General features: G+C 41.0%; 2 protein-coding genes across 2 annotated transcripts in view; one reads left to right on the forward strand and one right to left on the reverse strand.

The window, feature by feature from the left end:
- The window catches only part of PLEKHH1 (pleckstrin homology domain containing, family H (with MyTH4 domain) member 1), a 46,188-nt gene extending 41,305 nt beyond the window's left edge, over positions 1–4,883 (forward strand). Inside the window, exons 24-28 of the mRNA XM_010297224.1 lie at positions 685–827; positions 1,909–2,038; positions 3,625–3,711; positions 4,251–4,397; positions 4,707–4,883. Of these exons, the coding sequence (XP_010295526.1) occupies positions 685–827; positions 1,909–2,038; positions 3,625–3,711; positions 4,251–4,397; positions 4,707–4,883 (684 nt within the window). The remainder of the gene's footprint in view (positions 1–684; positions 828–1,908; positions 2,039–3,624; positions 3,712–4,250; positions 4,398–4,706) is intronic.
- A 5,400-nt stretch (positions 4,884–10,283) lies between these two features.
- PIGH (phosphatidylinositol glycan anchor biosynthesis, class H) overlaps positions 10,284–15,208 on the reverse strand; it is a 5,142-nt gene continuing 217 nt past the window's right edge. The window contains exons 2-4 of the mRNA XM_010297225.1: positions 13,391–13,630; positions 12,654–12,737; positions 10,284–10,470 (exon numbers count right to left, since the gene is read on the reverse strand). Of these exons, the coding sequence (XP_010295527.1) occupies positions 10,369–10,470; positions 12,654–12,737; positions 13,391–13,630 (426 nt within the window). The 3' untranslated portion in view covers positions 10,284–10,368. The remainder of the gene's footprint in view (positions 10,471–12,653; positions 12,738–13,390; positions 13,631–15,208) is intronic.

Consider the following 15,208-nt stretch of genomic DNA (forward strand, 5'->3'; position numbering starts at 1 on the left):
CTGTCCTTCTGAAGAAAAATATTGGAGAAAACAGTAAGGCTGGACTATCCCCAGAACTGCTCCAGTTAGTGCTTTAGTAGAGATATGCAAGTAGTATCGCTACTAGAATTTCATTAAGAGTAAAAACTTTCCCTGTTGCACTACCAATAGCCTCTTACTCATAAGAAGAGCATCTTGTAGAATCCTCCATTACATCTCCAGGCTTGCATTTATCATTTTACCACATAAAGCACACAGTATGGGTTGGGAACATGATAAGCAGGATAATAGTGTCTTACTGAACTGAAACTGATTGTTGCATTTGTTAAAGCAATGTAAACTGAGAAGAAGCTGGGAACATTGTCCAAACCCTTTAGAAATATGCTGCTGTTTTAATTGACCAATTGAAAATAAACCCCAAAAGCTTGGTGGTTATACAGAAGTGTCTCCCTACAACAAGTAGCTGGCTGACATCTTGTTTCACTTTCTTAGATCAGTAAAGAATTCCTTGGGCAGTCATGTTCCCCTTAGTTGCTCTGTTGTATACATCTACGATGGTAAATGCTGTAAACAAAACTCCCCAGCCTAACAGTGCCTTTTTGCATGACTAATAAACACAGTAATCGGTATGGGAACTCATGGAATGTTCTACTGCACTAAAAACCCCATAGTTCTATTGGACGATAAACTGTAACATTGTCTTAGGTGGAATATGGGGATTTGGATCGACCAGGATCTTCAAGTCCTGGGGGAACATCACAATCGAAAATGCAGCATCTTCTCCACCAGGTTTTAGATAAATTCTACCCCAAACGCTACAAGCAAAACATTACTCCTGAACAGCTCAGGTAAATTGTTCGTTCTTCTATACTTTGCACTGAAAACAAATTTTACTTGCAAAATTCTGTCTTTATATTTAAGAAGTTTCAAGGAGCCCTGTCGAGATTATTTGATGTAGAAACTTAAACAAAACACAAGTGTCAGGAAGAGGTTCCTTTAAAAGAAAATAGCAGTTAACTAATATAAAAAGAGCCAAATCACAAACTAATTTTCCCCTAGACAAGACGTTTAAGCCTTTCACTTCCAAATTAGGCATCTCAGTTCCAACAAACTCCAGCCTAAGCCTAAAATGAGTTCTGTTTGTGAATTTTTGTTTTACCCTTCCCCCAAGTGTCGATTGAATCCAGATGCCTAACATTTGCAGCAAGCCATAAAGCCAGCACATATGGGCTGCTTCAGGCCATGCTGTAATTCTGGTAGGATATATTTTGGCAGGGCTTTTTGCTGTTCTGACTTGGAAATTCTCACACACAATGCAGAGATCTCAAGTACAGAATTCAGATGCTGCCATGGATCTCAGCTCTGTTTGAAAGAGAGAATGGTCATCTTCCAGATTCAAAGCTACTTGGGGGTACAGTGGTGGAACTAACACAATTACCTCCTTTTGGAAGCAAATTTCATTTGCATGTAGCAAAATAGCTGCTGAACACATCCCTAGTGAGCCAAATCAAGAGTGAGTTAATAGATATTTCCACTCTATATAGAGCATACTACAGACAAGTTAAGATGAAGGCGAGAGTATAACTGAAAGCGAAGACAAGCTGGACAGGATTTTACTCTAACAGCTGCCTGAGTGTTTGTAGTTACAGTTTTTTAATATATACGCCACTGAGCAACCCATATGTGACTGGGATTCCTGGGCATTACAGTATAACTAGTAGTAAAATAATTGTGGAAGTAGAGAAAATGCTAAAATAAACTCAGGTTGTACAACCCTCATAACTGACAGTACTAAACAGCCCTTTCTGTAGTGCTGTGTGGAACAGCGCTTTTGGAGTAAGAGGTACATTTATTAACTGTTACAATTTTACTCGCCCTTCCTTGGAAGACACTAGTAATAATGCTGTCTTGTGTCTTGGATTCTGAAAGGCAACTGGCAGACAGGCTGGCAACGAAGTGGATGGTGCTGCAGGGATGCTCTCCACCAGAATGTGTTCGAATTTATTTGACAGTAGCCCGGAAATGGCCTCTCTTTGGAACCAAAATATTTGCTGCTAAGGTAACTGGAGCACACGTTTTTCTGTTCCTGAGAGTGAACTATCTGAGCAGAGATATACCTATGATCTCTGGTAACAAGGGTTGAAAATGCTTCTAATTCAGGAAGGCAAAAAACTGAACAATACTCTCTTCTGAACGAACAGCTCTGGTACCACCATAGGTTTAGAAAGAAGGAAGAGAATGATGTTCTAAACACTAGGGGTTGCTAGCGTTCAGTAAATAAACACTGAAGGTTCTCTGGCTGCATGAGTTGAGCCTAATGAGTACTACCTCTCCTTACAAACCTTGTCAAAGCTTTCTCAACCAGGAATTTCCCTGGTCCCAAAGGCTGCAATGATAGTTTAAAAATACTATTTACATACCACTGGGGGGTAGAAAGGAAGAGTCTCCCATAAATCACACCCAGCAGCTGACGCTAGCTAAAAGGACGATGGGTACTTCAGTCCTGTTCTTTGCTTGCCACAGAGCTGGCTGCTTTCCCTGCCACACAAGAGGCAAGCACTGCTAATGTCCTGTTGCAGAAACAAAAACTAAAGCATGTATTGGGTAAGCTGCCAGCCCACAGCCATCAGTGGGAGAGCAAAGAAGAGCTGGAGGGAGTGCTTCTCCCAGTAGCTTGTACCATCCCACAGCCCATCCCAGGCTAGAGCGCTGTGCCTATTACCCTTGCCTGAACTAATGTCTTAGGACATACTGGCTGTCTGAGAAATCTTGTTTTGGCATTAACCATCTTCCCCAACCCAGCAGAAACCTCTACTGAAAGCTTGAGATGGGTCTTGTTCATGGCTACATGTCTCTTGCTTTGAAGTCAAAGCTGCTATAGAATAAAACCTAAAATTAAAGGGGTCTTGAGTAAATATACAAGAAGTTTTCAAAAGGACAGTTATTTCCACTGTCAGGAGTAAAAGCAGAAGAGGTTACTGGTATCTGAGATTACTGACACTGATGAATCAGAATATAGAATAGTTCAACCCAGAGTTTTATAATGTTGATATTTCTGATGATTAATGTATTTTATAACATTTCAATAGTTAAACAGTAAAGCCTATGGCATTAGCCATGTAATAGCAGATTCCCAGGAAAGATTCAAGTCATTAGCCATAACAACACATAACTCACCTTTAATAGATAATTGATGCATGTTTGTCAAAATCTGTAAGAAAGAAAATTGCATTGATGTGATGGTATTGGGTGCACTGGTATTACAGAAACCAGAAGCCTTCACTGCCTGCCTGACTGATGGGAATAGCGTAAGAACCAGAGCAGGGCAGAGCTGCTGGGTTTTTTTTTTTTTTCCTCTGTCCTAGCATTTCCTTCAGTTTTAACTACACTGATGGAATTTAATTAATCTCAAAGCCTTCGTTATCATTGCATCTCTTGTGCCACTAGTCCAAAGATTCTATGTAAATCTGCAAATGTTAGTCCAGATTTTGAGAAACGTCCTCTGAAAAATCAAACCAGGTCAGACCAGTAAGCCTATAGCATTCTCTCTCATCTTCATTTTATCCTTAAAACCCAAGATTGATGTCAGAAACATCTTTCTGTGGTAGTCAAGAAATATCAAAATTAATAATTTTCTTTCTCTAGCCTATTTTGCCTTCTTCATTGGAAGACTGTCCAGTCTGGATAGCTGTGAATGAAGACGGCATCAGCATACTGGATTATAACACTATGGTATGGTGAGGAACACTGTTTAAGAAAAATAACTTTCCTCCCACAGAATGACATTACCCTGAGTCCACTTAAAGTCACTAAAAGTTTGTCTTTAACTTCAAATGGATCCAGAAGTTAATTTGTAGAAGTCAGAGATGAGGGAAGTCAGCGCTATGTTTGAATGCTACATAAACAAAGGAAAATTACAGCTACAGCGTCAGGTAGGGTTTCATGAAACAGCTAACTGACTCTTTGCGCAGCAAACATGCTCGTACATCTTGCAAAATCTCAGTGGTCTGTGCTTTACTACCACCATCTGGGATATAACAAAGTTTGGACTATTTCTCTGAAGCAGTGAGGCATTAAGCAAGCTAGGAGAAAACTAGAAATGCAGTTCTCACTTGAGCTTTCTCTGCCAGCTGTTACCTATAGAGCCAATTACCTACACTGCCTATTGGTGCTGGAGGTCTGGTGTTCTTCCAGTAAGCAGCAAATATATTAAAGTGGCCATTTTTTCTTTTACAGAACTAAGACTCTTTCAAACTCTCTGTTGTCTGCAGCACTTGAAGGTCTCCTATTCGTACTCCTCTGTGCTGACCTTTGGAGGCTGTCGAGATGACTTCATGATTGTAGTCAGTCAAATGAAAGAACGGAGTTCTGGAAAAAGCAGCACTGAAAAACTCCTTTTCGCAATGGCAATTCCAAAGGTAATTACAAAATGAACACTGAGTTTCTTTCCGGCTGGCAGCATCACAGCTGGGCATTTTGTACAAGCCCCGGGGAGTGATACTTGTGGCTGCTGCACTAGCTATATGCATTCAATATATCCCTTGTAAGCTGGAACCTTTAATCAAGAGACTTAATCTTCCTCTTTAAAGATAGACCTTCATTTAAAAACCAAACAATTCCATGTGAGAAACCCATTGGCAAAAGTTATTCAGTCAGTAGGTTCTAAAAATCAAAGGGCACTCTTACCTCTAATTGACTTACAGTTAATAATTTTCTTTTTTCCCTAGATTGTTGAAGCAACACTTCTTATTGCCAGCTATATTAACTACCATGCGACACCTTCGCTCCTGTCTGCTACACAGCCCTCCCGAAGCAAAACACCTGCTAACAAGTTCTGGGAGACTGAAAGTCAGTGCTTTTTTCCTTCCATGCCCCGAAGCACTAAGGGGCCCACCCTGCTCTGAGGGCTCATTCCAAATGACTTCGGGCTTTTTTTTTTTTGTTTGGTTGGTTTGATTGTTGCTTTTTGGGGGTTGGGTTTTTGAGTTTTTTGGGGTGGGGTTTTTTTTTGCACTGCTCTGTATGGAATTGCAGACTGCTATGATTTTGCTGGTGACACACCTTTTTCCATAACAATAGATAAAGCTCCTTAGTGTGGGTGGAGGCAATGTCCTTTCTCTTAAACAAACAAAAAAAAACAAACAAAAATTTGATTTTGGGGACTGTGCAGGAGCTTCCTTTCCATGCCACACTCCATCCAAAATAGCATGTTTCAGGTCATTTGCCTGCACAGTGCTCCAGTCGCACTACACCTGCTCTCTTTCCTTGCACCCATTCTTCTTCCATCTCCTGATCTTGTATGTGCTTGTAAGCAAAGCAGTGTTTTCTTTGATCCCTCCCACTTCCAGCTTTTCGCCTGCCTTTAGATCATTGTACACCCTGTATCTGGAATCTCAGTCCAGGTCTTAAAACCCTTACTGACCTCTCTTCCTCATCATAGCTCCTTTCAGTTATTATCATTATTTCCAATAATCTGTTTGCATCTATCTCTAACTTGCTTGCTTTTTACCTGAATCAGACTGCAACCTCTGCAAGGCAGATTTGAATGGTATATAGGCTTGAATCTGGCTGCAGCAGGCTGAGCAGACAGTCCTATTAAAAGTAAAAATGGGTGGTAATGGATACTGTGGCATGTGGCATGAACCCTGTACAAGGATGCATCCTGTTGACTGCTGCTTGCATTAGGAGCTGCCTATCCCTGCACCATAAACTAGATTTACACTGCAAAGGCTATGACCGGTGTAAAGATTAACATGACATAGTCTGATCAGGTAGTTTGGACATAACTTCAGCTCTATGCTCTGGTTGTGAATAGCCATCATATTAAAGTTTTTACCAGTGTTTAAATTCAATGTTGCCACTCCCAGAAAAACTATTAAGATATTATCTTTTTGCAGAGACTGCAATAGTTTTTATGCAACTGCTTAACACAACCAAGAGGACAATTTAATTTTCCTTAGAGCTATAATGACTCCTCCCTGAAACTGATGCTAAAATTGAAAGACACAAACTTTCAAAGTCCTTGCTGCAGATATGAAAGAAAGAAGACACTGTTGAGAAGGAAGAGGAACTAAACTGACAAGAGTAATTCCGATGCAAGTCAAGGATAATGCCAGACCTGAAATACGGAGTATAGAATAAGAGTTCAGTGGTACTCAAGAATATTTTCAACTCTGTTTAAGGGTGGAAACCTAGTGTCTTTGCATGTTGAGGACTCGGAACGTCTAGGATTGGAACTGTGCCAGATGATGCCCTAGTGCCTACAGGACTGATGCATTTCGTGAGTCGATGCTGTTCTACGCAATAGGTGAACACTAGATCTCTGCTGCAGGGCCAAATGTGTCACGTGTACCACTGTCAGACAAGCACTTTCAAAGACTCTGTTAATCACTCTTGTAGATGTTTTGAGACAAGTTTGAAACTGCACACAATCTCAGACAAAGGAAGACAAGGCAAGCAAATTTTGTACTTCTGTCTTTCAGCAACTGGAACAGATCTTCCCAAACTAGCTCTGCCATTCTGAGTTGACAGAAGCTGCTCCTTTCAAACTCCTGCTTCCTTCGTGCTACTGTAGCAAGGAGGAGGTAGTCAGCAAACGTGTATTCAAGTATTGTCTTCTGACTTTCCTATAGAATGGGGGTTTTTTTATCTGTTCCAAAGGAACTTCATTATAATTGAGAAGGCTAACAAATGAAAGAAAAATAGCAATTCTTGAAAATTTTAATCTATGTGACTTGAGTTCAGCTGTTTTGATAAGCATTCTAAAAAATCTAAGGAAGAAGTAACTGCACTTTCAAAAGTACCATGTGCAACTTCGTAATAATTACGAATTCATGGGCAACATTCCCAAATTACAACAGTGTGAATCCAACCATTAGAAAGAATTCAGCAATAGCAAACCAATGCTCTTCAAAAATGAACAAGCCAACCATACCAGTGTTTTTACTCCCTAGTACTTGAAACACCCAACTGATGCACACAGCAGAGCTGATACATCAAGAAGTTTGTGTTTCATGCTTATGGGGGGTGCAAAAGCACAAATTAAAGGAGCATGGGACAGACAAAAATTGGGGGGGTGGGAATTTAAACCAAACCAAAACCACCCCATGGTTGGTTGTGGAAATAATACAGCAGACATACAACAGGAAAAGATTGTATGAAGAGACCTGATTTGCACATACAGTAATGTACCTGCTTGTTATGAATTTAAGGACCATCCCTTGAAGTTACAGAAAAGGATAGACGCTTTCTGAGCCAAAAACAATTTTGAGAAGGTATTTAGTATTGGGGCTTTTTCCTTAGATACTTTGATGTGACAATATATCCTGATAGAGTGGTCAGTAGTGTGTATTTCCTCTCTCTCTCTCTGCCCTCCCCCTGCCATGCACGGAAAGAGTGATCTTAGTATAGCTATATCAGTTTGAATACAGAGAGCATTATTCTTCCCCTTGCCTAACAATTCTTCCTCTATCTGAGGGTCTGTTTGGCAGCCTGCTTCTTGTATCCCACTGGTAACAAAGCTGCTTCAGAATAAGCTGAGCTGTCATTGGGGCTGGGGATGCACAAGACATAAAAGTCTCCAGTTCACAGGTGAGAGGCTGTACTTACTTTACAGTGCTAACACTCGTGGCCTTAGAGACTTGTACCAGGGTGAACAGGAAGCAGAGATGTTGAATAAGCAAGAGCTGTCCTGAAGCTCATTATTTTCTGCCATAACTGCACTTTAAATTGAGAAGCATGGCATAGAGAACTTTTTTTTCTTCCTTATTTCTTAAAAATATTCACCAATACTTGAGTATTTCAGGGACCACCCCACTCTGATGGATGCACATATACCTCCTATTTATAGCTTACCTAACTTTAACCAACCAACTAATCTTGTGTATATATCTGTGTTGTATGATTCTTTGGTAGAGAAAACAATTTTTATTTTAACCAATGCTTCTGGCAACAACCACTACTGCAGCATAGAATGACATGACAAAAACCTTTGTTTTCCTAACTGCTGTATGTATGTAAAAGGCTGTCTGGGAGATACTGTGAGATTTCTGTTTGTTCTTAATAAAATGCAGTTATCATGAATTAAACTGTATTATTCTCAGAATGAAAGAAACTATTTTAAAAGCCAAAATAGTCTTAATGTAAACAAAAATGGACAAAGATTGCGTCTGGTATCCAGGCACGTAGCTGGTGCGAACCTGCCCTAGTCTGATTCCTTATTTCTCTCTGCTGATCTTCTCTCAGCTTTAGAGGATGACTAAAGTGCACTCCCATGGGCATAGGGTGGTCACTCCTTCAAAAGATGGCTGAAACAATCTTCCAGACTTCCTCCTGTGACACAGCTACTTGGTTATTTCTTCAGTGCACGTTCTCAAGATCTCATGGGATTTTTATAGCATAGTCAATGTTCCCAGCACACTCTTAAGCCCAAGACTGTCCACTCTGCTAAGACATCATTTATTTTCTGATGCATTTTCCCCATGGCTCAGCGAATCTTCCTGCTGCTATACTGCTACTCAAGGGCCTTGATCATTTCTCTTCCCCATGAAGAAATACAACGTGGCCAAAACACGCTCCAAGCCATACGCAGCTCAAGCATACCACATGGTTCTTAGTCAAAGGACCTCCACTGTAGTCATTTACAGTCACACTCCCAGGGCCTGCCACTGTTGTTGATAGCCAATTTCTGCTCTTGCCCCAGCACCCACGCTTCCCAGTTCTGCCTGGACTTGCAACCAAACACAGTCTGCATCAGGGTGCAGCTTCGCTAACTTCAGAGAGACCTACCAACTTACATTAGGGCAACACTGGAACTAAAAATCTGGCCAAGTCCAATATTTAAAGTATTTAGGAGAAATAAAACCATACAAAAAGTTAAGTAACCTAGATAACATTCCCCAAAAGCCAGTGGCACATCCCCAAGGTGCTGCCTTTCACGTGGACAACCAGAATACTTCTTGCGACATGAGCTAACCTGTGTCTTTCAAACTTCATGGCACCATGAAAAAAATAAATCCCCTTGTCTCTACCATACTGCATGATGGTATATTGCCACATGTTTTAATTACAGATTGTGTAGAAAAGCATAATATAGCATTGTATGCAAATTAAGCATGGCCCCAGGCTCCTGCCAACTTGCTGGTTTAGCTCTTGTTTTGACATTTCAATTGTCTCAGTTATATTACTAAAGAGTCACGGGAAAAAAAAAAAAAAGAGAGAAAAATACCAGTTAAAGGTTACAGTAACTTTTAGCTTGTCAACAAAGAAGAACTTCCCAACCTGAGGTTACTCCCCAGGGCACAGATCAATAAAACTTTATTCACATAGTCATTACCATCATTTTCAACAACACATTTTCCTCATATTCTCAGAGCCTTTTCTGTGGCCCTTTGAACGCCACATCTTTTCCATGTCCTGTGTCACCAGCCTCCTGCCCCATTCAGCAATGGGTCCACATCTTCCCTGTCTTCCTCTTGCTACTTATGTACTTATAGAAGCCCTTCTTGTTGCCTTTGACATCCCTCAACAGCTTCAACTCCAGGTGGGCTTTGGCCTTCCTAACTGCATCTCAGACAGTGTTGCTGTATTCCTCCCCAGTTACCTGTCCCTGCTCCCACCTTCTGTATACTTCCTTATTGTGTTCAAGCTTTACCAGGAGCAACTTGCTCATCCAGGCAGGTTTCCTGGAGTTTTTGCTTGACTTCCTGTTCATTGAGATGGAATGTTCTTGAGTTTAGAGGAGGTGATTCTTGACTATCAATCAGCTTTCTTGGAACCCTCTGCCCCATCCCATGAGACTCTTTCAGGCAGATCCCTGAAGAGGTCAAAGTCTGCTCTGTTTATTTCATTAAACATAATTGAATGCAACAGTATATTTTAATTTTCTGTTATTTTGTTTCTGAAATTCTCCTGTGTATCAGGGTTACCAGCCCAGCCCACACATCAGCTTTGGTATTTAGAGTGGTATATGCTTTTTTCAAACAAAGGGCTAAATAGAAACAAAAAAATGTATATTTTTGGCAGTCTGGCCAAGTTTACGAGTTTATCATAATCTTCAGATCCACAAAAGAGTAAATGTTTGATGCACGTTCCCTTTGCCCTATTTCCTGATAATTCTTTTCTGGAGAGGCAAGAAAAAAACTGTTCTCAGTCTAAAAAGTTCTGCTCACCTGTCATCGTAGCAGAGGATTTCAAGGCTCACTTCTGTGCTTGAGCTAACATTTTCTGTGACAACTCTATGAGTCTGTGTGGGCCTTCAGCCGTAACATCACTGTACTGCTGCACCACCTACTCATCTAATTAGAAAAAAGCCACGGGGCAGTTCTGCTTGCTTTTCCATGTGTCCCTCTGAGCCCTTCTGCAAGTTTGCTGCCTTGTTGGGTTTTTTTACTATTTTATTCCACTTGATTGTGGAGCTGTCTTCCTCTGCTCCAGGATTTCTTGACAACTTTTGTACACTTCTATCAAGCAGTCCAGACGTGGCTTGGAGCTCTAGAATTTAAGTCAAACAAAGAATCAGGCTCTAAATTAGGTGTAAAAGAGCTGGAAAGCTTCAACTTCCCACTAGTGAGATTATTAGTCAGAGAAAGGAATGTGGAGACAGCTGAAGCTGACACAAAGCTGACTATCAGAAGCTTGCATGTATAATGAACGCAACAGCAAGCTATCTGTAGTGCATTAGCTTTCTCACATTAAGTCAATGGAGAATAGATTTCCCTTTTACATGTTTGTTGAGAAATAATCCATCAAACTCCAGGAGGTGTTTGATGTAAGCTGGTGATATGGGAATGCACAGCCATTCCATAAGCTATAACTTAGCTGCTCTGTGATGAAAAACACCAGTCTCTAAAGCTGCCAAGTCAAAACATGCAGCACTGTTCTGCAGTTAGCCTGAATCTCTCACCAAATCAGAAATCCTCCCCGTTCTCAGCTCACAGTGGCAACGTGGAAGAACATCCACACCTCTCAACCCATTAACCTATCTATTAGGCCATACTCCCTCTAGGGACCTACCAAACAGCAGACTTCCATACACTAATCCACCACCCTAGAAGACCTCCACCCTGAAAAATCTACCTTCAGGACAGGGCTTTTAGACACCTGGCCCTTGGCCTCTGCTAGTACTGCCAACAAAAGGACAACAGAAGGTTAACTGAAAACATCAATTCCTTTCACACAAGCAGTGAATGGTGGTCAAAGTATAATGATTTTCCATCACTTCTAACCTGGACCAGATTAAAAACAGCAAGGAGGTGAAAGTTTCCCAGGCCCACAGTCCCTATGGTCCCATGACTTTTGAGCTCCCAAAACAGCATTACCGTGTAAAGTCCATCAAATGTCTCCCCTTGCAAGTGTTGCTTAAAAGAACAATAGGTCAATTCAGCGCAGAAATGCTCCTGGGCTCAGTGACATGGTAAATTGTATTTTTGAAGTCTGACATAACTTAGAGGAACTCAGTGAAGGAGACACTATAAAGTTACTAATTACTGCTCCTTCAAAACTAAGTAACATACTAACTGGCATGTTAAAGTGAGAATTACTGACAGGTAATGAATTGCAAACTGACACAGCTCTTTCTGTACCTCCTTTCCTGGTGGAGTCAACTCTACCAGTACTAAGATACTTCCAGGAAAATAAAACTGTTCAGAGTTGAGGTAGAAAAAAAAGAGAAACTACAGAAATGCCAGGCAGCATCTCTGAAGCTGGAAAGGAGCATGTATAACTAAAACCAGGTTCCTGATTGCAGCTTTCTGGAATTTACTAGTTGTTGATTTCCAGCAAATCCATTTTTTTTCCCTTGACTATGTGTGAAATGCTTGATTTATATTATGGCTAGTAAATGTCTTTATAATTGTGGGACAGAGTTAGCAGCAAGTATCAATGGAATAGTCTATTTATACCCCTCAGTATTTAGCTGAAGACTATCTGTATCCAGTCATAAACTGGATGTGGATTACAAAATGACAGCCACCAGCAGCAGGTGAATTAAGAAGGACAGAGAGGGCTATAAACCTCAGCAGCCTAAGATGTGAGGTACCTCTGTACTGCTTACCACCACTCAAGGATCAGGGCATTGTTGTGTTAGGCATGTACATACAGAAAGAAAATCCATCCCAAAAATAGGATTATGAACAGTAAGAACAAGTTGGCAAGGGAAGAGAAAGGGGGGACAGGGTAATGGTAGAGCAAACAAGTTACTATACATTAAGAAAATTGCTCACAGCTTGTACTGTGATCTTTGTCAACAGGTGAGACAGGGGAAGTCATTCTAATGCCAAGAAGGTTTTTGGCACACAGAGCTGAGAGAAAAAACAGCTGCAGCACAGTGCCATATTTATCACAGTAACACTGAGCATAAGACTACACAGAAAACTGTATGAGTCCTCAGTACACTATGTGAGCCAAAGACTTGTAGTTCATGCAAACTCCTGGCTGGGTTCAGATTTACACAGCTCCCTGTTCTTTGAATGGAGGACAAATGAAAAAACCATCCCGGGTACGTAGTTCTATCAGACTTCTAATACCACCCATTCCACAATGCTGTCAGACCCACCCTGGAGGCCCACTGAAGGAACAGCAACTGTCATCAGCTACCTATAGTGGAATAAAGATAGGCTTAGACAACTGGCACACACACACAGATCTGAATTTCTCCACCATTCAGTCAAACTCACCTGAAAGAGTGGCACAACCTCAGACACTCCCTGAGGATCTCCAGGGTCCTGGAGGAGGATGCACAGGTAGTAGATCACTTTTTGCTACAAGACAAACAGACAAAATCATTGGAGTTTGAAAATGCTATCAACGTGCCTGGAGTTACCACAGAAAGAGGATCTGTTTCAACTCATTGGGCTGAAGGCCAATCGCCCTAGGCCACAGTCAAGCCTACAAATTTATATCTATAGCTTTCCTCCCTTCACACAATAAAAAAACAATTTTACCTGTGTTTTCTTCTATTAAATTTTTAACCTGAAAAGAACATATATATGCTGGAAGGGTAAGGTCTGCTTTTCTACAGAAGCCTTGCAATAGGAAAAATTCTCTCTTGTGTTCTCTATCTTCTTATCTCCATCTTGACTACTTATGGAGTTTGGCATCAGGATTTGTACAACAAAAGGAACTTGTATACCAGGAACTGTACAACACAAAGAACTAAAACCACTAGCTCAGCATTAGTGACATTATCTAAGGGATGAATTTGGCTTTTTGGAGGTTATTTGTTTGGCTTGAGATCTCCTTTAAAGGTGACAGAACAGGTAAGAGAATAAAGAAAGAAATATGAAACAACACTCCTGATGTCCATAAAGCTATGGATGGTGCTGTGTTTAACTGCTCTGGTAAATTACGCTCATGAAAATATACTGGATGTGAGTGTGCCCACAGGTACAGAAGAAAGACTGTGTATGATTACCATATGGATGGCTTCATTGATAACCACATCCTTCACGTGACCCATCTCAATGAAAGTTGTGCTTTCCTTCCCTGAAGCATAGGATGAAGTCACCTGAATGCCGAGTGAGCCGATGACCAGTAGGGATTCCTGGTCAATTTTCACAAAGTGCAGGTATGTGATCAGGCCAATCAGCGTGAGGAAGATAGCAGCAGAAAGCACCATGCTATTCTGTAACACAAGCCAAGCAAAGACAGAGCTCTGGTCTTACAATTAACTGAACACGGCTCTAGAGAAAGTAATATTGCACAGTAAATTATAATATTAAAGCTACAGTTACAAGGCAATTTTATCTAGGTAGAGTCCTTTTATACACATATATCAGCCAGCCAGGTGAAATGAGATCTAAATCAGTCTTCACAGTACAGTCTGAAAGAATTGGGAGCTGAAACTGAAAACTGCAAGAAAATTCTATTCCCTTAGCACAGAAATCTCAACCAAAACCAGTTAGTTACATCAATGACAGATTATTATACAAATGTCTATAGAGATGATGTCACTGACAGAAGAGTGTTGTGAAATGTTTACTAGAAACAAGGGTGGAGTCTCAGAGGGGAAGGAAAAAATCTTACAGGGAAAACCACTGACCTAGTGGTTTTCTTCTTAGGAATGGCAAGTCTAAACTTGTTCAAACCTGATCTCCCTTCCTGCCTTAAATACCCATCTAAAGAACATTTGCTTTCTCCTGTGCTTTGTCTGAGGGCGAATGTCTTTTGCATGCTGCAATCTTGAGATTACTGTTATATAAAATAACTGATGACACTATAGACAATAGTAAGTCATCTGAAGGCCTGGTAATAAATCCTAAAGGTCCATAAACTACAACCTATTCCTGGGACACATTTTAGAGAGCTCCAGGCCACATACCCATGAATCAAAGTTATAACTGACACTTCCTAAAGGACCATAACTGCATGGCCCTACCACTCAAGCTGGGCCTGTATCACCACATGAGGTAAAAAAGTCGTGAACACATTCAAACAGAAAGGATAAAGGATTTCTCTGAAAGTTTGTCATCATGGAAAAAAAACACCCATGAATTATATACTCTGAAATCCACAGAGTGAGAGGCTTTCAGATCTGGTTTCCTGGCAGAAAGGAAGAATTGCAGTCATTTGCATACCAGCTGCATGAGCATGTGTAAAACCAAGTAGGAGGGCAGTGGGTGGTAACCACTGGCTGGGGTGTATGCTTTTGTAACAAAAACCCCTCAAACACAGCTTCCCTTCCAGCTAGAGCAACATGAACCATCTTTTTGTCTCTGAAACCTGCAAACTGACTTACATCGCAGTCTCCATCTTCATTCCTTGTGAAAGATTATTGAAAAAATTGAAGTGCAGCAGTCATAGCACTGGTCACAGTGACTAACTTCTTCGGTCAAGCTACTGACTTCAATTTGGAGCTAACTGGTCTGGGTCTACAAGCTGGTCCTTCCTTGCAAGTATGGGTCACAGATCAGATATCTAAACTAATACTTCTAGATTTGTCAGCAGCTTTTGAAATCCACATTGCCAAGGTCTTACTGCTTCAGCTGTGAAACATGAGCAAGTAGACAGTCACCATGCAGTGCTCTCTTTGAGTGGTTCCGGAAAATCCCTTTGGGGATTAACACTCACTCACCTTTTTCTATATATCATTTATTCCAGATTCCCACAATGCATCTCTCCATGTCAACATCTGTTATTTGAACTCACAAGAATGCACTAAGCATCACTCAACACCCATACGTACACCAACCCTATCTGGCAGGAGGCCACAAACCAACAGAGGCATCCAAAG

The sequence above is a fragment of the Phaethon lepturus genome, unplaced genomic scaffold (assembly GCF_000687285.1).
Source record: "Phaethon lepturus isolate BGI_N335 unplaced genomic scaffold, ASM68728v1 scaffold15311, whole genome shotgun sequence".
Lineage (NCBI taxonomy): Eukaryota > Metazoa > Chordata > Aves > Phaethontiformes > Phaethontidae > Phaethon > Phaethon lepturus.